This window comes from Heterostelium album, assembly GCF_000004825.1.
Source record: "Heterostelium album PN500 unplaced genomic scaffold PPL_scaffold1, whole genome shotgun sequence".
Classification (NCBI taxonomy): domain Eukaryota; phylum Evosea; class Eumycetozoa; order Acytosteliales; family Acytosteliaceae; genus Heterostelium; species Heterostelium album.
Window position 1 is genome coordinate 1,190,417 of NW_008805063.1, and position 22,456 is coordinate 1,212,872.

At 35.5% G+C, this 22,456-nt stretch overlaps 9 protein-coding genes across 9 annotated transcripts; 4 read left to right on the forward strand and 5 right to left on the reverse strand.

Moving 5' to 3' along the window:
* Window positions 1–255: 255 nt before the first annotated feature.
* vps15 (putative protein serine/threonine kinase) lies at window positions 256–4,199 on the reverse strand (the record flags this gene model as incomplete). Its single annotated transcript, XM_020571552.1, has 3 exons — window positions 256–2,979; window positions 3,056–3,385; window positions 3,468–4,199. 3 exons carry the CDS (start codon window positions 4,197–4,199, stop codon window positions 256–258), a joined length of 3,786 nt encoding a protein of 1,261 aa, XP_020438826.1.
* A 240-nt stretch (window positions 4,200–4,439) lies between these two features.
* PPL_00528 (uncharacterized protein) lies at window positions 4,440–4,955 on the forward strand (the record flags this gene model as incomplete). The annotated part of the gene is made up of 1 exon (XM_020571553.1): window positions 4,440–4,955. One exon carries the CDS (start codon window positions 4,440–4,442, stop codon window positions 4,953–4,955), a length of 516 nt encoding a protein of 171 aa, XP_020438827.1.
* A 202-nt stretch (window positions 4,956–5,157) lies between these two features.
* On the reverse strand, window positions 5,158–5,370 carry PPL_00529 (uncharacterized protein; the record flags this gene model as incomplete). The annotated part of the gene is made up of 1 exon (XM_020571554.1): window positions 5,158–5,370. One exon carries the CDS (start codon window positions 5,368–5,370, stop codon window positions 5,158–5,160), a length of 213 nt encoding a protein of 70 aa, XP_020438828.1.
* A 1,347-nt stretch (window positions 5,371–6,717) lies between these two features.
* PPL_00530 (coiled-coil family protein) lies at window positions 6,718–7,039 on the forward strand (the record flags this gene model as incomplete). Its single annotated transcript, XM_020571555.1, has 2 exons — window positions 6,718–6,730; window positions 6,810–7,039. The coding sequence occupies 2 exons, from the start codon at window positions 6,718–6,720 to the stop codon at window positions 7,037–7,039; spliced, it is 243 nt and encodes an 80-aa protein (XP_020438829.1).
* A 126-nt stretch (window positions 7,040–7,165) lies between these two features.
* PPL_00531 (uncharacterized protein) lies at window positions 7,166–11,961 on the reverse strand (the record flags this gene model as incomplete). The annotated part of the gene is made up of 3 exons (XM_020571556.1): window positions 7,166–8,867; window positions 8,960–9,590; window positions 9,666–11,961. 3 exons carry the CDS (start codon window positions 11,959–11,961, stop codon window positions 7,166–7,168), a joined length of 4,629 nt encoding a protein of 1,542 aa, XP_020438830.1.
* A 779-nt stretch (window positions 11,962–12,740) lies between these two features.
* On the forward strand, window positions 12,741–13,988 carry PPL_00532 (putative protein arginine methyltransferase; the record flags this gene model as incomplete). The annotated part of the gene is made up of 3 exons (XM_020571557.1): window positions 12,741–12,951; window positions 13,055–13,500; window positions 13,581–13,988. The coding sequence occupies 3 exons, from the start codon at window positions 12,741–12,743 to the stop codon at window positions 13,986–13,988; spliced, it is 1,065 nt and encodes a 354-aa protein (XP_020438831.1).
* A 75-nt stretch (window positions 13,989–14,063) lies between these two features.
* PPL_00533 (uncharacterized protein) lies at window positions 14,064–14,321 on the reverse strand (the record flags this gene model as incomplete). The annotated part of the gene is made up of 2 exons (XM_020571558.1): window positions 14,064–14,103; window positions 14,185–14,321. The coding sequence occupies 2 exons, from the start codon at window positions 14,319–14,321 to the stop codon at window positions 14,064–14,066; spliced, it is 177 nt and encodes a 58-aa protein (XP_020438832.1).
* Window positions 14,322–15,577: 1,256 nt separating this feature from the next.
* PPL_00534 (uncharacterized protein) lies at window positions 15,578–16,984 on the forward strand (the record flags this gene model as incomplete). Its single annotated transcript, XM_020571559.1, has 2 exons — window positions 15,578–16,158; window positions 16,195–16,984. The coding sequence occupies 2 exons, from the start codon at window positions 15,578–15,580 to the stop codon at window positions 16,982–16,984; spliced, it is 1,371 nt and encodes a 456-aa protein (XP_020438833.1).
* Window positions 16,985–17,178: 194 nt separating this feature from the next.
* On the reverse strand, window positions 17,179–21,033 carry gbpD (RasGEF domain-containing protein; the record flags this gene model as incomplete). The annotated part of the gene is made up of 5 exons (XM_020571560.1): window positions 17,179–19,296; window positions 19,376–19,558; window positions 19,627–20,434; window positions 20,543–20,702; window positions 20,796–21,033. The coding sequence occupies 5 exons, from the start codon at window positions 21,031–21,033 to the stop codon at window positions 17,179–17,181; spliced, it is 3,507 nt and encodes a 1,168-aa protein (XP_020438834.1).
* Between the last annotated feature and the right edge of the window lie 1,423 nt (window positions 21,034–22,456).

A 22,456-nucleotide genomic window follows, 5' to 3' on the forward strand; every position in this document is an offset into this window, starting at 1 on the left:
TTTTTTACAACCAAAAACAGCATCCACAAGGTTCTTTTTCCATTTTTGGTTGATGTAGTTAATTAAAATATTAAAATACAAAAAAAAATTTTAATAATGTTTTATCTTATTATGATTATTTTAAAAAAAAAAAATCTTTGTAAAAGGATTAATTATTTTCTTAAACATAAATGATATTGACATAGATCAAACAATAATTATTAGCTATTTCTATTTATTGATACAAAAATATAATGATTGATTGATTGTTTTTTTTTATTTCCAAATTTTTACAACACCATCAGCACTGGCGGATATCAACATTGGTTGTGGTACTTCCATTACTTTGAGATCCAGAATAGTCTCTTGATGATGAATAGTAGGGGTTGTTCCAACTTTTTGTTTGGGCCTAGAGTTGGATGGTGATTGCAAATAGCCAGAGTTTGATGTAGGATTGGCATCCCAAATCTCCTCGTTGATTTGAGTACCTTGTTGTGAAATAAAGCTGACCTTGTGTGAATAGGGCATAGGTGGCTCCTTTCCTTGCGATATATAGTATGATTGTGTTGGGTTGTCCCAGTCCCAATATTTGATACGCTTATCATCACCTGCTGTTATAAGATAGGAACAACTTGGTGGACTGAGTATGGCACGCACTGAAGGAGTCTTTTTGTCGGTGGAGCTTGGCGCGCCTGCTGCGGCTTGCTGTGCCTGTTGACCTATGGCCGGATCGTTTCCAACGATTTGACTGGATGTCATCATCATCGACTGAGAGATTGGAATATTAACACTGCCACCCAGTGGATTGCCACCAATGCTACCGGTGGCATTGAGACGCATCGAGATTGGCGATGGATTCGATGGCGATGGCGAAGGTTTCATGTTTTCAATGCCAAAGTCGTATTCAGAGAGTGTGGCATTCGACGAAGTTGGCGATGGTGTAAGTACAGAGGTCGATAGTGGATTGATAAAAGTAGACTGTGACATTTGATTGATGACAGAAGATGATTGTTGTTGTTGGAACGACGATTGGTCGACGACAACAGGATTGTTAATCTCTGGTGCATAAGAACGTCTGAAGATTCTAGTGATATTCTTTGATGCCAGATCCCAAACGATGACATTGTCCTTGCTGTCCGACGCCAAGAATATCCAACTTTCACTGGTGAATCTGGTTCCGTAGTATGGCGACATCTTGAAGATTCGCCCGTTGGTGATACGATGACTGTACAGCGGAATCTTGAATCTCAGATCCCAACAGGTAAGATATCCTCTGCTGGTACATGTTACCAGCCAATTTCTAGCGGGATCGATCAGGAACGATTGTACCAGACCCAAGCTTAGCTCGTTGTTCAAGAGGAACGCCTCTTGTTTCGAACGAAGATCCCAACCGTGAATACCACCCTTGCTAGTTGCATAGGTTACAATCGATGCTGAATTTGTATTGTAATGATCGACCGCCAAGATATTGCCTTCGCAATCCGATATGTTTCGAACAGTCGACAGTCCAGAGTATTTGATATTCTCATTCTTTTGTCGACCACCAATCTCAACACGGAAGATGTGAATCGAACCTTTGTCGCTGGCCGCTGCAATCGTGTGTGATTTCTCACAGATCGAGATCGATGTGACTCTACCCTCGTGGACATAGGTCTGACGCGCACGATTAGTGACACGCTTCTCCATACGCAAACAATCCCAGATCTTTACCGTTCCATCGTTGGAAGCGGTTGCAAAGAACAGGTTGTCATTGCTCACCTGTATTTCATTGACGGCATCGCGATGCTCGATAAAGTGTGATACCAAGATACCGGTTGGACGCCACTGACTAATGACTTGTTGCTGACCTTGAATTCCATACTCTGAGAATCCACCGAGGTCGGGGATGGCAGGTGGCGGTCGTATGAAGCAATCGGTGGTGGTCTCCACCGACAGTACATTGTTGAGAGAGAAGCTAACGTTGTGATCTTTTGGATTCAATACGAATTTCTTATTGACAATATTCAGATCTGCCGGATTGACAAGTGTTTCTATGGCAGGGCCATTATTACCCGATGCCTTTTGCGTGGAGGTTGTGCCTGTTGCCGACATTGGTGGCGCGCCAGATGCAGGTGGAATCATATCGTTTGGCGCACGTAGTTTCGCAACACGAACAATAGGAGCATTCTGTCTTTCCTGTTGATTCGCTTCGTCGTCTTGCTTGTAGGGTTTCTTGTGAAGGAAATAGTCAAAGATCTTGAGAATCTTTGGTTGGTCGACCTCAGGAATACCCAAATCATTCAAAAAGTGGGTGTATTCATCGGTGGAATCATAGTTGCTCTGTTGCTTTCCAAGATTCGAAGAGATGTCACGTAGTTTTTTGTTACTACCGCCGCCAGACGATGCTCCCAAAGACGACGTCGACGACCCCAATGAAGGCGCCAAGTCAACGATCTGAGGTGGTGGAACCAATGGGAATAATCTCCGATTGAGTGGATTCACCATCTTTTTGAATGCATCGCGTGAGATTGCCGGAATCAAGAGTTGGAGTAGGTTGGCTTCAGTAAGTTGGTCGTTGATGTCGGCAACGAGGAACGGCGAGATTCTCGGCTTCACGTAGCAGTAGAAATCGGTCTTGGAGAGACGCGAACTAATCTTGGTAATCAGCGAGATGACACCATATCGAATCCAGGTGTTTGGATGCAGTAGCAGTGGCGATGCTCTAGCCAGCAGCTGCAAAAGTATCGCTTTTCTAAACAGTCCCAACTCACACAACTCTGACAGACTCGCCAGTGCTTTCTCAGTGACAAACTCCTCTTCGTCTGTCAAAGCTTCCAACGTCATTGGATAGATGAACGACTCCAGACTACCGGCACCGACAACAGTACAAACCGCAACAATATTCTCAAAGAATGCACATCGCAACTGCCAATCTTTACTATTTAAAAATGTTGTAATCAAAGGTAACACTAAATCATTTGTCTTTTGTCTACCAAAGAATACACATAGTCTATATATATCCTACAATAATAAATAAATGTTAGTTAATGTTAATAGATAGATAAACTATTAAAAAAGTAGACATTAATTAACATACAGATAAAATTATTCTTTTTACAGTATTACATGAATCCTTTGTTAATAGATCGTTAACTTTTGAGTAGAAAAGATCTTGTAGTTCAGATAGCTCAGCATCGTACACTTTATATTTCTGTAGATCTTTTCTCTCCATTCCTTCAGAGTCACGATAATGTTGTGCAATCTCGAGGAATCTCTTTGCTGTTGTTGCAAGCTGTGGTAGGATCTCTGCGAAAGCAATACGATCGATCTCCTCCGATGTACTCTCTGTCAACTGTGATAAAGATGGCAATATATATTGAGAGAATATAAATGAATCACTGGGCGGGAATGTTTGTACCATTTCCAACTTTGAAACATAACATAATAATTTAAAATTAGAGATTATATTATAATTAGATGTAAAGTGAATCAATAAACGTGATACTTACAACTTTAGAAAGAGATCGTAATGCTTCTACACGAACTAGAGTTGGTTGATCCTGTGATATCATGCTCATTATATATGGTACAATCTTTTGAAGTCTACATTCATCGTCGAGATGCTGAGCGAATTTAACAAAGAGCGAGCCGACACACTTGACTTTGGTTTGTGGGTACTGACAGTAACGAAGTGAACTGTAGAGTGTTGCCAACAGTAAGTCTAATCCATCGACGATTGCAGGTATCGATGGTTGTTGTGCACTTGATTCATTGCCTACACTGCTAGTATCCACTGGTGCATTATCATCATCATCATCATCATGATCTATACCAATATTCTGTTTTTGTTGTAGTAATTGCTGTTGTTCCAATAAATATTGTTGTTGTCTATCGATATAATTCTTCATATTATCATTATTGGTGTTATCCTTTGGAATAGAGATATTCAGATTATCGCATTCCTTAATGAATCTCTCTGTTTCCAAAACGATATTGGTAATGGTCGAGATGTTATTGTTCGTAGTGTAATCGGTCGAAGGGAATGCAACTGATCTTGTTATAGTAGATGCAGATGTCTGTAATGTTGGTGTATTTGTATTTGTATTTACTGTTGTTGTTGTCGTCGTTGTCGTTGTTGTTGTTGTATTAGATACATTTAAATTACTATTACTATTACTATTATTACTATTCATTCTAATGGTTTGTGGTGTTGAAGGTGTAGATTGAATGGGTGGTGTCATTGTGTTTGGTGTGTTGTTGGCAGTGGATGCGGTCGATGCAGAGAGCGGTGTGTTTGGTGCGGTCTTTGGTTTGCGTGTGAAGATGTCGATGATCTCGTCGAAGCGATCGCTGATGCAGTTGATGCGGTCGTCGTGCTCCAGCTTCATGAGCGACGACAGGAACTGGTGCACGAACGGGAAGTAGCTGGGGAATGCGCCACGCTCTGTCCACTGGGTGATGTATTTCTCCGGTGAGAATCGATGTTCCGGGTTGTGTTGAATCATGTGGATGATCAGCGATTGTATGTGAATGTCCGGTATACGTCGGATGACAGTCTCCGGGTTGTACTCGCCACGACGGTAACTGAGCATCTGCGAGAAGTCAAAGATGGGCAGACCCTCCAAGAACAGCTCGGCAATGACACAGCCCAGCGAGAAGATGTCCATTTTGTTGGTGAGTTCGCCGTCTGCCGGTGGACCGCGGTTCGACTCGTAGAAACGCTCCGGTGCCAAGTAGCAGGTACGTCGACCGCTAATATCAAAGTAGAACGAGAAGTCCGCTGGATTGTCTTCCGGGATGAACGTTGGTTTGTAACAAGCGAAATCCGAGAGGTATATCCAGTTGGTGGTTGTGATCATGACATTCTCGCACTTGATATCACCGTGACAGATTCCCTTGAAGAACGCCTGATTCAACGATTGCAACAATTGAAAAGCAATGAACTTCTTCTCTATCAGCGAGAGGAATGGACGTGTACTAGTCAATCGGTCATATAAATTATTATTAAAGTACTGTCTAATGAGATATCCCGAACGTTCTGTCTCCACAAAATCTTGATATGGCATTAAATTTAAGAATAATGTTGTTTCAAAACTACCTTTTATCTCTGTTTTTAAAATAATAATATACATATTTATATTAGATTTCACTTTATTACTTTACTCGTTGTTTGTTGTTATATATATAACAATAAAAAAACTACATACCATCTAATTGTACTTTATATCTCTCTAAAGATTCTCTTGCATTTCTCTTTTTATATATTTTAACAACTACATAACCTTCAGTATCGTGAATAGCTTTCAATGTCTTTAGAAATCTACTGTTACCCATCGACTGTTGTGATACAATCGGTCCTATTTCATCCTCAAGATAATCTGAAACAATGGGAGCACCCACTGTATTTCCCATTATAATCTAACTTTTCTTAATTATCTATTGTTCCTCTTTTCTTTACTTTTACTACTACTTTTTATAATTATATTATAGTAAGAAAAAAAAGGTTTAACTTATTTACAAAAACTTTACTGACTAACTAAGGTAAACAATCTTTACTTTATAGCAATCTTTACTTTTTATTTATTAATATTAAAAAATGTTTTGTTTTGTTTTACAATGATCTTTCTTTGTTATTAGTTTATATAAATATCCAATAATGTTTAATAAAAAAATTAAAAAAAAGTTTTAAAAAACTTTTCATTCCTAAAAACCTAAATCAAAATCATCATAACCTTTTTTTTTTTTCTTTTTTTTTTTTTGTTGATCAAATATTCTTTGTATATCACTAGTGATATGTTCAAATATAAAATTAATTAACTTCAAATTCGATTACTTATTTATTACTAGAAATCAAGTAAAGATTTAGTGAACTCAAAAAATGATGATAAAATAATACCAATTTTAAAAAATAGTACTACTACTCAATTTTGTTTTAGCTTTTAGAATTTAATGATAGTACAATGGTAAATAATTTTTTATTTTTTTTTTTAATATTTATTAAATCAAACTTAAAAATTAATAATGATATAATATTATTTGTTCAAAGTTTGATGGCATCTATAATAATATCGATACCTAAAGATGAATAGATTTCATCTATTGTTATTACACTCATAGTTTAATTTCTAAACTGGTAACTGTAAAAATCAATATTTATTTGAATAATTTGCTTATCTGTACTTTAAAAGAGGTTATCCTCATCAATTGTATTAATTTATTTTTATTTTTTAAAACAACACACAATTCAATGTTAGTTGATGATGTTTCTTTGAACACACCCCATTTAAATGATTTAACTAAAAAGGATAAAAAAAATGATCATCTATCAGCAATTCATCTTTTTTTTATTTATATATATGTATATAAATTTCGTAATACACATGTGACAGATAGTTATTTATAAATTTGAAATGTTTTTTTTTTAAACACCTGAATCAGTTGAATAGTTTTATATATCTAACAGTTCAATTACTTAAGTTGAATAACCTCCAACATTTGATTAAGTGCCTATGTTAACCATATGCTTGGTGCCCAAATATATATATTAATACTTGTTCATTATAATATGATTCCGGTAGTAAATATTTTAAAAGAATCGCTTTAAGTGACAACTATACAGTATGTCTCTTCAGAAAGGAAAAGATCCCTATCTATAATCAAGTATAAATAGATTGAATTTGCAATCATTTATTCATTCAACAAATCAAATACTTTAAATCTAATATTAAATTCTTTAAATCTTATATCAAATAATCAAAAATGACAATCTTAAGTAAGTATTATTATCAACCATTCTCTTTCTAAATTCTTTAGAACTAATAAAAATTTTAATCTTTTTTTTTTTTAAATAGAATCTCTTTCATCCCTTGGAAATGTTACCCCATCCTCGATGACAAAGAACAATTTTAACAGTTCATTTAGTGGCTCCTCATCTCAATCTGCCAACAACATTGCCTGTGGAGGTTGTGGAAATGGTGGAATCAATATTGATATCGATGTCGATATTCGTCTTGGAGGTGGCAGAGGATTGTTGGGTGGACTATTAAATGGTCTACTTGGAGGTGGATGTGGTCACTGTTAAAATTGGAATAAACATCAAATCATTTCCAATCTTTGTTAAATTAAATAATTCATATATTAAGTTATTTAAAAATAGAAAATAAATTAAAAATATATTTAAATTTTATACAATTATATTTTAATTATTTTATTGTAATGTAACATTCATTTGAGAAAGTGATAAAACAAGGTACATCCAATGTGATGGAACTGCCTCATAGATTTCGAAATGCGATGATAATTTGAGTGTTCTTTGGTTGGTAGCAAAAATTACCTTGGTACCGGCTTCGTTGAACATAGTGAGACTGTAACCGATTCCACCGTGAACTGCAACCGTTCCAAAATTAAACTTGAGTGTGTTTCCGTAGTATCCGACATTGAAGACAGATGTCGGTCCAAATCCAATGGTTGGCACTGGAACGTTGAATTCGTGATCCCATGTATTGGAGGAACGTAGCAACTTGTGAACGGTAATCTTGAAAACCGGTTTCTCTACGATTGTCATCTGACCAACCTTCACCCAGCTGCTACCACGCTCGACTGTATTGTAATCTCTAAACTTAACGAGTGGATGATTGATATAGAAGAAAACATGGATAGCACGCTGATGGAAGAAATGATTGGCGGTGATGGTCGAACGCATCAGTGGAATAGATTGACCTCCCAAAGTGATCATTCCTTCGTTGTGGATGTGACGTGTAACCATATGAGTAAGGTTTTGGCGTGACAATTGGAAGTGAGGGAATCCAATGGTTGAACGAATTTTAATGATCGATTCCGATTGCTTGAAAGCAGCCGAGTAGAAAGTGTTGGGAATTTCTTCGCATTCCAAGAGGTCGAGTGCAACCAACTTCTTGAGATTGTGCAAACAATTTTGGACAGCTTCGAAACCAACCTTTTTGGGGAGTGCCAACTTTCTGATATTTGGACAGCTGGCAACCAGAGTGCTAAAGTGTTCGCCAGTGATGACATCGCAAGATCCGGCATCGAGAACTTCGAGGTTCGGTGCCTTCTCGGCGAGTGTCTTGATGGAGGTGTCAGTGATGCCTTCGGTGTTGTGGAATCTCAGCTTCTTGAGATTGACGGTTGCCAATGTATCAATGACATAATCGGCAACTCCAGTGCAACGACCAAGATTGATAGAGGTGAGCGAAGTAAGATTTATAAAGTCAGTGAAAACTGGCGACTGCGGTTGGAATGCGGTTTTCATGAGATTCAAGTTGTTTGGCTTGAACTTTAGAATTCTAATGATGCTACGAATCGAATCTTCTTTGGCGTTGAGCAAGCTGAATTTAACTTGTTCACCGACACTGTCAAACAATGGGTAGTCAGACTCCAACACTTGGAACTGCTCTGGAATTGCGATTTTGGCGAGTTGTGACAACTCGGTTTTGACAAGATCGAACAACTTTGGTGAAGATCTGGTCATTGGGAAGAATAACCAAACGGTATGTTTAATGGTTGGCTCAATCTTGTTGATAAGAGAGTTATCCTCAGTGATTGCAAGATTGTAGTAGTTGGATACTTCCTCTGGAGACTTCTTGTTGAATTTCGGGCAGGAAGCAGAGTATTCACCCAAACGGAAGTTGGCTTTAGCATTGTTTGGTTCCTCCTTCAAGAGCGATTCAAGATGATTGATAATCTCATCGAATTCCTCTTGAGTTTGATGTGGTAAATTGTTATCGAACAACAATTTCTTGGCTTTGGCAATATAGTATGTCGCCTCACATTTGTTTGATGTCAAACCGAGTGCTTCATTCAAAACATCAATACAAGTAACCAATACCTCTTTCTTATGATATGCAATTGGTATTCTTGAAAGCATTGTTTTAGCTCTGAATAACTTTGATCTATATTATATTTGAAAGTGAGAAAATAAAAAATTAATATTTGTTTGTTTTCAAACTTTGGATTTCCATATTAATTAATTAATCCAACTTACTGGTATAATAAATTCTGATCGATTCTTAATTTCTCTAAAGAAAGATAGGTGTTCTCTGCCAGAATATAGGTGTCTTCTTTACGATTTAAATCTAGTCTGGCCATTAATCTAATGACATTTCCAAGTTGGAAGATTGCAGCGTAGTTGGTACTCATTGAGTGTAGCGATTGTTCCAAACGACTCTTGGAGATGGAGAGAAGTCTATTACGAGCGTTGTTCTCCTTCTTGAGTTGTTGTGACTTGAAGTATAAACTCATACCGTCGGCATAATCGATGATATTCAATCTGGTGATTTGTGTTCTCATTTCAATGATATCGGGGTCAACAAAAGTAACTGAATCCGAAACGTAGAATTCACTCTTTGATTGTTTACTCAACACCAAACCAATGGAAGCAGTGAAACGCTTCAATAGAACAGTTCTAGTTGATCCACGCTCCAAGAACGACTTTAGATCCGTATCCTTTTCAAATGTCATCTTTCTATCGACTGGCAACTCGATCACACCCTTTGGTGGAAGATTAAAGATTCCTTTGAATTTCTTTTCGAGTTTTGGTTTCAAAATTTGATCCCAGAAAGTCTTTGTTGCTTGTCCTTCTCCAAATATTAAATTCAAGAAATTAACCATCACCCCTAAATAAATAGATAGCAAAAAGATGAGTAAGTAAATAAAATATATCGCAAACATCAAAGAAAAGGAAAACTTACTTCTATAAGGATAATCAGATGGAAGATGTGTCTTTTTCATTTCTCTTCTTAATAATTCTCTTGTTAAACTCTTTAGACATCTAACTAGTGCTTCGGTCATTAGGTATCTTCTGACCATTTCGTTTTGGGCATACTGTCTGACCTGACCGATTTGTCTCATGTTGACACCCTCCGAATGGAATATCTTTGAGAATTCCATTTTCTCAATGGCCTGAGAGTCTTTGACGTCAAGTGTGATCGCCAATTTCGGGATGATCGTGGTCATCAAGAAGTCATAGGCCTCTTTGACCTCGGCATTGTGATTCTCAACGGAGATTGTTGACATCGGTGAGAACGCATCGCTACAAAGTGGAGTGGTGAAAGTTCTGACCAGCTCCAAACGCAACAAACGATAGAGGTAGGCACCACGGTGAATAGGTGGTTCGGGTGGCGACAATCTCGCGAAATCCAACAGGTAGAAACGTCCGTCGGTTCCAACGTGTCCCTCAATATCGATCGGTCCCTGAATTGTCTTGAGATCTCCAGAGCTATCTTGAACACGATGTGATTTCAAATTGAGAACTTTCGCAGCCGATCCAAACAAGTGGTTGAACATTGTGTTGGCGGTGTAAACGGTTTGTCCGGCATCGGACGAACCATAGACCAAGGTTTTCTTGGTGATCGGCAGCAGCGAGAGTGCCATCAAACGGAAACCACGATAATCTATGTAGGACATCAATGGTACGTGCAATCCTTTGATACCGCAATTCAAGAATGAAGTGCAACCGTTCAACTCGTGAGCAGCGGTCTTCATTGCATTCTCATCGGATCCATACAATCCGTAGGTATCGCTCTCCACTGCAAACTTAAAGAGAATACCTTGGACAATGTATTTCTCACCACCGGCAATACCACCGACACTCACCGGTTTGATAGTCTTTAACTCATCCGGCAACAAATGTTCAGAGATAATAATACGTCCATACGACTCGGCGGCATAAACGAAATCGTGTTCCAAACTGGCGAGACGTTCGAACTTCTCAAGCGAATCGTCCATCTCGAGAATTCTCTGGAATTCAGAGTTCCAAGAGGTGAGGGATTCATCGGTGACAGACTTCTCACGGAGATTCTCCTTGTTGGTGAGGAACTTGGGATGCGAGTATCCAGAGGGAGCTGCCGATGTACTGATATAATAGTTGGATGGCGATGGTAACAATTGGTAGTTGTTAGAGGTAACTCTGGCAGCCGGAGCACTGACCTCTGCACTCGGGGTGTTTGACTCAGTATCAAGCCTATCCGATTCACTATAGACGAGGTCGGCATATGCATTCTCGTGACACAGCGACTCCAAGTGTAGCAATGCAGACTCTGAGATGTCACAACGGTCTTCTTCAGGCTCGTCGTCTTCGATTGCGTAGGGATCGTCGGTGGTATCGCCACCATAGCCATAGGAGGTGGTATACATCGATCCACCATAGACCGAGCCATAGGTGGAAGCAGAGATTCTCGACATCTCCATTTGATCGCGCTCGGCATCTCTTACGATTTGTTCGGCTTGTTCATCGGCAGTCAATTCACGTGGTGTCTCCGATTTACCAAAGTTATCGTACTGTGATTTCACCGGAGTTGAATGTGGTGTGTAATTTGCATATCCAGATACTGGAGTACTCACTGAAACCTCTGATGATTCTCCAACTACCAAATCCTCTTGAATACTACTTCCTGAACTAACATCAATTGATCTCTTCATAACATTATCATATCCATAATTATTATTACTATTACTATTATTATTGTTGTTGCTGTTGTTTGTATCTGGTGATTGCAATGTTTCAATAACTGGTTTAACTTCAACATTTTCATATCCACTCTTTGGTTTTGGAGTAGAGGTTTCAGTAGAAGTTTCAGTAGAAATTTCAGTAGAAGTTGTTTCTTCTTTCTTTACATTATCATATCCATTGCTAGTTGAAGATGTTGATTCTACTGGTTTACTTTCTTCGACGACAGAAACAACTTCATTATTGTTGGACTGAACAACATTGGTTGATGGAACAACTTGATCTAGTGATGTTTGTGTTGGCTGTGTAACTGATTGTACAGGTTGGTTTTGAGGTATATTGGTGTTGGCAGCAGTGGTGGTGGTGGAAGTTGTGGTGGTTGGGTTGTTGGAATTTACATTTATTACTTTGGCAACTGGTTTTCTGATGTGTGGTAATAAAACTTTTGATTGTTGAACTCTCTTGTCTTTACCATCCCAGTATGCAAAAACAGAATTAAATTTCTGTTGTTGATTATTATTATTATTATTATCAGACATTTCTTTTGAAATTTATGATCATTCAATAAAATTTGAAACTAAATGACTTATATATGAAAATTAATTTTAGTTTAATAATAGATACAATAACAATGACAATGACAATGCAATAAGAAGAGTATGCAATGCTTACGAATTAAAACTAATGTGGTTTCAGAAACAAATCATAATGCGACTTGTTTTTGAATTCTGGATATAGTTATTTATGGTGATCTCGTTGTCCTGTGATTTTTTAGTATCAATTTAGATGAATTTACTTCTGAGATTAATAACTTAGATAAATATTAGAACTAATTAAGAATGATTGATAAAAACTCAACCTTCTGTATTATTTCTATCATTAAAAATAAATATCAGCTTTTTTTGTTTTTTTTAATTAAAAAAACGTCTTTTTCTACAAAGATGGTTTTTTTTTTTTTGCAAAAGCCAAAATTTTTTGATGATTGATTGAATGGGATGATCGAAACAAAATCTTGTTTTTTGACACATCAGGCAAAAAAACAATTAAATGATAATTATTAGTATAGGAGTAAAATTTAAAACCGACAATAATTAATAGAAAAAATTTATAATATTTAAAAATAAATTTGAAAAATCAAGTTCCATTATTTTTTTCTCTTTACATACAAGAATCGATTCCAATGAGATCCTTTTCCATATTCAATGAAGCAAAATGTTTATGAATGATAAAAAAAAAAAAAAAAACGAACGATTTATTTAATTTCATTGTCGTGAACCAACTTTTTTTATTTGATTAAATAATATTAAATAATTATAAGATGGAAAATGAAGATAATAATATGAATGATTCAAATAGTAACTATAGTGATAATGATGAAGAATCATCAAATAATAATAATGAATATTTTGAAAGTTATTTCGATTTGAACGTTCATGATGTAATGTTAAAGGATACTACAAGAACATTAGCATATCGCAAAGCAATAGAAGAGAATGTAATAGATTTCAAAGATAAGATTGTAATGGATGGTAATTGTTATAATATCAATTGGTATATTAGATTTTACATGTATATTGACAAATAGAACAATTGTTTGTTGTTACTACTCTCTATAACTAAATATATAAATAGTTGGTGCAGGTACAGGTATTCTATCGATGTTTGCAGCAAAGTGTGGTGCAGCCAAAGTCTATGCGATAGAGGCATCACAGATGGCACCATTCACAAAGTCACTGGTGAAAGCTAACCATTTGGATCATATCATTACAGTGGTACACAAGAGAGTTGAAGATATCGATGAATCCGATATTCCACAGGGAAAGGTCGATGTTATCATTTCAGAGTGGATGGGATTCTATCTTTTACATGAATCCATGTTGGAGAGTGTGCTTGATGCACGTGACCGTTGGTTAAAACCAAACGGAATACTATTCCCAACCAAAGGTGATATCAAAATTGCACCTGTAAATCTCGAGCAGCTGATGCACGAACGTGTAGGTCACTGGTCAGATGTATATGGTTTCGACTTTTCCATCTTCAAAGATATGTCAATGCATTTATTACAATCACAACCATTGGTAAGTTTATTTTAAAATAATTTGTTGTTTTTTCAATTGACAGGTTCATATCATATTAATATAAATTTCTTAATTTGAAGATTGAATATTTAAAAGGAGATACAGTTATAAGTGAACCAAAAGATATTATAGAGATTGATTTTACAAAGGTGACAAAAGAAGAACTTAGAGATATTGTTGTAAAGAATATTCCTTTTAGTATTGACGATGAGAGATGTACTTTGATTCATGGATTTGCAATTTGGTTCAATTGCTATTTCGTTGGAAGTAATTCGACGGTCAGATTGGACACTGCACCAGGCATGCCATATACACATTGGAAGCAAACAACCATTCTACTGCCGGACGTAATCGATGTACGTGGAGCAGGTCAGATTGAAATCAACATTGACATGAAACAAGATGAAATCAACCCAAGATTCTATGAACTTTCATTATCTTTTCCAGACGACGACGACCAAGATGAAAATGCCAATGAAGACCAATAAATATATATAAAATTAATTTTTAAAACAAATATGTTAATTTATTTATTAAAAAAATGCCAGTTCCCATTTTGTGTCTTACCCTCCATCAACCATTACCCTGGCCATTGTCCAAAAGCTATATTTAAAATTAGTTTGAACTGATCGAGTGTAATGGTTGTATATAAAAGAAATGTTCTTTATTCTCGATACAACAAACTGCACAGCACCAGTTCGTTCAAATAAAACAAAGTTCCAGCGATCGGATGCCAATGCGGGCATATCAAAATATGATGGTTGTTGATTATTTTTAGAAACTATTCCTTTAAAACTAATCTTGGTGGCGCTCACACTCATTTCTTTATTTCCAATTGTGTAGGGTAGCGTTAAATGGTTAAATTTTTATCTTTATCTGATAAGTATACAATAAGTTAGTTTCTCAACTACTTTCTTTTTAAAAATAATATAAATGAATTTGATTATTGAAGTGATAAATTAACATGCCTAAGTAGACTATTCCCAATTCCGTATTCCTAATGTACTTGAGCATCTGGAATTATGCTCGGTCGGAAATGAGATTTTCTGCATTGAAGAGGAATTCATCCAATCCTAATTTTTTGTAAAATTCAATTAATTCCCTTGAGCTTAGAGTATACCGTAGTTCTGGTAATGTAGAAGCTGGTGTATCCGTAGTTGGAGTATCAATTAAGATTCAAAATTTAGCCTAAGTGCAAAAAATAAAAAATTATAAAATTGTTTATTGGTTGATTACTCGGTTAAAAACAAACACAAATAAAAAAGAAAAGATATTCATGACAATGTTTGAATAAATGACACAATCAAGTTCAACAGACCATTTATAAAAAGAAATATAAACAAATAATTTTATTATTAAATAAAAATAAATAAGTAGAAGATCTATTTATATACATTATTGGTATTTTATCCATTTTTTTAGTTATTTGGTACAAGTTCTTTAAGTATTTTATTTAAATTAAACAAATCAATAATTAATGTTTCAAGTTGTTATTGTTGTTGTTGGTTAAATAAACAACTATTGAAATTTGGAAAGTTTAAAAAATGGAAAGAATTAAAAAACTAGAAATTTAATACAGCTTGAAAATTAAAATATACATATTAATTAGATCTTCTTTTTTTTTATTATTCTTAAGATCGAATTTTTATTTGTAGTAAAGTAAATGAAATATAAATGTTATGGTTTTTGGTGTAACAGATTTATCAGAGTCATCTATAAACAATATAAAATATAGTGCGAATTATTCCCCCAAATTTAAAACCCATTTTTATATGATGGTCATCTCATTCATCATTGATTATTTTGATTGTTATTGGTGGGTTATTATCAGGCAACAACAACACTATTCCCCCATCCAATCATGATACAAAGAAGTAATTAAAGATTTTTAGAATACAAATAATAAAATATTTTAAATTTTCCAATTGATTTTTAAAAATCAATAATATTATTGGTATTTAAATGATTGATTGCTAACCAATGTTTACTAGATAAACAAAAAATTCATCATTTTTATTGTTATTGTAAACTTTATTTATTATTTTTATTATTCTAATAATATTTATTTTCTTATAATATGATTTCAAATATATTTTTTTCAAACAAAAATAATTGGTCAAATGTCTTGGTAATTCTTTTGTTGTTTCTAATAGAGCTATCCATTGCATGTAGTGGTAGTAAACATTGTGGAAATCAAATCAATAGTTATTGTGAGTTTTCCAATTTCAATATATTTCCTGGCATTGGATATGATAATCATCAAGACAAGGTATTCTTGCTAGGTCGATTCAACCAAAGCTCTGAGCTAAAGTATATTGTCAGCTTGAATGGAGATGGATCATCCTCATTATCTGGAGTGTTTTCAGTGTTGACCGATAGCTTTTCCAGTACTCACATTACTCAAGAAATGTTCTACTATGATGAAGAAATAAAATTACCAGTTCTAACTGCCATGAACCGAGGATTTTACAGCTATGGTCCATATTTCCCAAAGAATAATACTTTTCTGCCATATTGGACTACTCAATACTATCCTTTGGCTGTTTATTTTGATGATATCGATTCTTCAACCTATCTGGTCAACAATTATCTACAAAGAATTGTAAAAAATATTACAGTGGAGATGATACAATTCCCAGTAGTTGGAATCAGACATATGTTTGTCCTAGATCGTTATCTATATTTTATTCATAGACAATCAATGAAGAGAGTCGATAAATCTTGTGTGGATTGTACCCAAATAGAGAATGTTCTTACCTTGCCATTTACAACCTTTGCATTTGAGAGAAGTTCTACACATTTCTATTTTGGAGTGACTATTGGATACTTTGGCTCACCATCTGACCAACCAGGTTTATATCAATTGCCAATCAACGGTCCAATTTCTAAACTAAGAAAGATTTTAGATAATCCTGTACAGGGTTTAGTATTCAACAGTGATAAGAGCTCTTTGTTTGTGTCGACCTACGATAACCAGGTTTTCAGAATCAACCAACTCTCTGGAAATCACCAGGTACTCTCGCTTTACACACATTCTAGCAACGAAGGAGCTTGTTTATGTACTTCAAGATTTTCTGGAAAAGACTGTAAAGAATGTTTCTCTGACAATATTGTCATGAACAACGGTGTTGCTGCTTGTGTTTTCAAATCACCAGATCAATATAAACCATGTTTTGCCGATAGTCAATGTGGAAATTTATCGATGTCCTATTGTGAAGGTTTCTGTAAATGTAAGAATGGTTTTGAAGGAGTCGATTGCTCAGTATGCACTGGAACAATTACCTGGGACTATTCAGTACCTAAATGTACTCCCAAAAAGATCGATCCACCTGTTGATACAAATACACAAACCTCTCCTTCCCAACCATCAAATTCCACTGCTATTCCAACATCACCAGTTGTCCCAAGCAACTCAACGACATCCGATCTAAATACCAATAATAATTTAACCAATTCATCACAACCACCAACCTCTACACAATAAATAAACTATTTAGTCTTCTTTTTTTTAAATAAAAAGTATTTCTTTTAAATTAAATAAGGGAATGGTTTGTTTTTTTTAATGATTTATTTACATGAGTTGATACAATTATTATTACTTATTATTATTATTACTACTACTGATGATTATCATTATTATTACTTTATTATTGTATTGTTGTTGTTGTTTGTTTGTTTTTACACTACAATTGATTGTCGATATTGTTTTACTCTACTCTCTAAAACACAAGCCAAATATTTATAAAACTTTGGAGCTAACAGTGGTTTAGACTTTAACATAATATTTAAAAAGTAACCTTCTAAGGTGTAGACTTCAAGTTCATCACTGTTTACTACGACAGAGGTTGACGATCCACCGGGCAGAAGGAAATTCATCTCACCGAAAATGCTACCTGCAGATAGTTTTGCAAGGATCGTTAGATTCTTGTGACCCAGTGAGAGTGAGGAGATTGTTGGTGGATTGGCAGATGTGTTGATATCTGTCTGGTTCAATCCTTTGATGATGGTGCACTCGCCACGAGTGATCTGGAAGATCTTGTGGAATTCAGTGCCTTCGGTAACAAGTATTTCACCTTTTTTGAATGTCAATGTCTTGGCACCCTTCAAAAGTTGTGCCCACTCCTCTTTAGATGGCAGATCCGAGATTCCAGTGAACGAATCGCCACGACCAATCTTCGGTGAACGAGGTGGAGTTGGAGGTGAGTTGGCAGCACTGACAGTCTTGGTCGGTGAGCGAACAATTCCAAAGTGATTCTTCCAGATCTTTGTCATGATTCCATAGGCCTCACTCAGATCCTCTTGACTCTTGAAACTGAATTTCTTAATCTTATCGTTTGTGGTGAGACTGAGCGCACCCTTCTCTGGGAGAATCTTGGTGATCTTCTCGAATGGATTCATCTTTTGTTTGTGGATACCAAAGAATTTGCCCTCGAAACAGAGATGGTGTTTTGTGATATACAATGTTCCAGTGATACCGTTGTGCTTGCAGGTGTAGCTCTTGATAATGATTTCCTCGGTCGACAAGCCAAAGGTAGAGCGGAATCGACTGTCATTTCCATTTCTGAGGATATCGATTGTGCTTGGCTCGATTGCTACCGACTTTCTGCGGTTGTCCATCAAATTCATGGCAGACATTGATTGCGACGACGAAATCGATGTCAACTTGGGTGAAGCAGAGTTGGGCGAGCTTGGACTGCCACCGCCACTGCTGCCACTGGAGTTGCTGGAACTCAGCAGGTTGCTTGTGCTCAGACTTCCATGTCCATAGTTTGAGAGTGAATTTCCCAAATGAGAATAGGTTCCGATTGCACTGTTTGTTTGGATCGACTCGTGACTCGAGTTGGCAGAGAGTACAAACTTGAGACGCTCAGCCATCAACACTGCAATGTGCTTATAGTAGGTGGCAGCCAGGATCGGCTCACTGGCAAACAATTGAAGAATGAATGTCTTTTCGATTTCGACAAGCTCACAATCGTCACTGTCCGATATCACATTGAAAAGCATCGGTCGGTCATAGAGGAAACTGTCTTCACCAAAGATGTCGCCACACTCAAGATAACGTGTTTCTTCCGGTGCATTATTCTCGAATTTGACACGTCCTGTCATGACACGATACAGATTATTATTGACTTCGCCCATTGCCAGTATTTTCTTGCCCTTTTTGTGCTTGATAACCTTGGCGTTGGTCGAGAGAATCTTCCAGTCACGCTCGCTCAGCGCCGATGCAATGGAGGGAGGTGGATCGTTGCCAGTAAAAGACATACGGTATTTCGAAGCGAATCCCTTTCGTTTCGATCCACTCACACCCGACACTGTCAGATTGCTACCACTGCTGGATTGATGGTGATGCGACGACGATGACGACAACGACGACGACGACGAAGACGATCCTCCAGAGCCGCTGGGTGACACCGTTCCATTGTTATTGTGCTCCTCACGAATCTTTGATAGACGGAATGTCTCATTCTCGTCCCATACCTTCTCACCGAGAATTGCTTCACGAACCTGTGGTTGTGACTGGAAGTTGTAAGAGCAATTGGTAAAGAGCTGGAAGAACTCTTGTACTCTATTGCCAATCAGGTAGATTCTCTCGACATTGACCATACCACCATTGACCAATGGTGGATTCGATTCGTCCAGATAGGTGTAATCAGTCAAAAACAGTCCGACATAAGGTATACATGGTTCACTGGGTGATACTAAACTTAACATTTTTCTATACATTTTAAAATTGATATCTGGACTCATTACCGTATTAAGACTTGAAAATAATTCATTTGCCTTTGGTGAAATTAACTATGCGAATTATAATTGAAATCAATCATTAATATTAATTTGCTTCTGTTTCATCTGTTTTAAAAAAATAGATACATACAGCCCAACTATTCTTTAATCTACTAATCGATGAATTATGTAAACTACCTAAAATCTCCATTACACAATTATAGTTTTTCAACTCCTTAGCATAGTTTGCAATATTGATGAATGCTTCAATGATAATTGCTCTTTCCTCTGGTGTTTCTTTTGATATGATTTTAGTTGATACCCAGGAACTTATCTGAAAAATAATAGATTTGTTAGATGATTATAACAATTAAATATATTTATGAATATTTGTTAGCATACTCTATTAAACCAAACAATTAAATTTTGAATATTGATAGCTTGATTTTCTTTGGTCCATGCTTTTTGTGAAAACTCGTTCAATGTCAGTGCTGAAATCAATTCAAACTCCATCACTGTCAGCTCTCTAGCAATCATTTCGGGTAGGAATGCAGTCTTCTCGTTGCTGACAGGGTATCCTTCATCGTCGACATTATTTGGATGTTGTTGGTGTGGCTGTACATTGTGCGATGGTGACATTGGCGCAGAGCTGATGTGCATCGATGTCGAATGACTTCCACTCAATCCACCGGATCCGCCGCTACTGCTACTGCTACCATTGCTGCTGCTGTTGTTGCTATTGTTACTTCCAATACTGCTATTGCTAAGGTTGGTAGTGCTGCCACCTGGCGATAATATCTTGCTCATTATTCCTTTCGATACTTTCATGCTAGCGCGATTATTAAAGTTATTGTCAAAGCTGGAACTCGATTGCAGTTGCTGTGTGCTGTTGGGACTGCCACCGCTCGCTCCATTGGTTCCGAGCAGACCAGTCAGCACATTGGAAGTGCCATTCGGTGACTGAGTCTTGGGTGATACTGAAAATGAAAATCTCATAGTTGAAGCGGCCGAAGAGATAATGGTGGTGTGAGGTCTTGGCGACACCTTTTGTTGCTGTTGATGTGGTGGTTTTGCCAACTTTCTAGCCCTGAAAAACATGAGAAACAACTCATTCTTTATATCTTCAGCCAGTGAGTTTATAAACTCAATCGTTACATTACACAACTCTGTATTTTGGAAATCATTATCGTTTAAAGTTCCAATTATTTGTCTTAATAAATTAATTACACTACACCATGGTTATTGAGGAAAGAATAAAAGTTAATGGACATATTCAACTATTATTATTATTATTATTTTTTATATATTTCAAACATACTTGTTTTGTACAATTTCAATTTCAATCTCAAAGAGTCTGAGATGATCTTTACTTGAATCAGCTGGTGGTCCTGTATATCTTGATATCAGCAAATGCATTACCTCGAGTGGTGTTGTGAAATCTCTAAACGTTAGAAAGAACGCTGATGTAAAGTAGTGATCTAAAGTTGATTGGAAAATTAATTTAGAATGTGTTTTTTTTTTTTTTTTTTTGTTTTGGAAATATGATTAATTAATTGATTTAATGGACTTACCATAATTTAATGATTGTGTCATTTTCTCGATCAATTTTGGTAGATTACAACATTTTATAGCGAGTGAACCTTCTCTACGGTTGACACCCGGCAGATAGACAATCTGAGTCTCATCGTCAGGTTTGTAAAATGGAAAAGTCACAGGTGGTTGAGTTTGTGATGTTGTGGTTGTCGTTGTTGTAGTGGAGGATGACGACGTATTAATTATAGGTGGTACTATTTTTCCAGTTGTTTCCATGGTTTTGGTTTGTCTGAGCTATGATTACTGTCTATTATAAAGATTCTTTTTTCAAACTAAATTATCACTCTTTTTTTTTTCTTCTTCTTCTTCCTCTCTCCTAAACTATTATTTGTTGTTTTTAGAAAACAACAAATATTTAATGGACTATATATGGTTTTATTTTTGACAACTACCTAAAGGTGGTGACACTATTATATTCTATGAAAAAAAAAAGATAAAAATTTTGATATTGATGGTGAGTGAATGAGTGTGAATTGAAAAAACTATTATATTATTCTTTTCTGTATTTCTATTTTAAGGCGGGTTTATAATATTTATATTATAATTATATTTTAAGAGGTCGACTTTTTAAAAAATAAAAAAAACTAAACTAAACTATTATTATTATTATTATTATTATTATTAATCTTGTTGATTTTGATTAATATTGTTGTTAATTATTATTTGATTTGTCTTGTATTATTTTATTTTATTTTTATGATTTTTGTTAAACTAAAATAGAATAATAAAATATTATTAGTAAGTAAAATTAATATATTAGGCACAACACTATTATAATAATTTATTGTGATGATGATGATGAGAAAAATAATAATATAATAATAAATCACAATTAGACGATATAGTTATGTCTTTGATGACAATATCTACTCACCCTACAAACACAACCAACACAACAACACATGTATTTTTGGTATAACAAATATTTTGGAGTAATTATGTGGAATCAACTTGAAAAATAAAATAAATAGGTGTAAACTTTGACAGGATTTATAAGATAATATATGGTGTACTTTGATAAATCCTACTTATTGTTGTTTTTTTGTTTTTGTTTTTAATAATATTGCTGTTGTTGTTTTTTGATTATGATGATTAGGAATCATTGGATTTCATGATGATTTAATTAATCATAAAGAAGGAAATGGAATGGAGAGTAGTAAGTAAATAAATTTGTTAAATTGGTTGTTTGTTTGTTATTGTTGTTGTTTTATTTTTTTGTTTGGTTTTGCTTAGTGTGTGGTTGTTTGTGGTGGTGGTAGTGGTAGTGGTAGTGGGAGGAGAAAGTGGATTGTTGTTGTTGTTGTTGTGTAGATGAATGACATGTGGTTTTCAATAGATACTGGTGTTGTGTAGAAGGTGTTCGTGTAGTGTATAGATTTGTTAATTTATAGAATTAATAAATTGTAGGATTGTTGATCTAAATGATTGGGTTATTTTTAATCATTAAATTATTGTTTGATTGACTGATTGATTGATTTATTTATTGTCTATAGTATATTGATTTGATGATGATGATGATGATGATAATAATAATAATAATGATGATGATGATGAGAGTAAGTAAGTAGGTATGAATACAATTAGGCAACGAACAAAACAAAACTTGATAAATGGATTCATCAAAATCATAAAATAACAT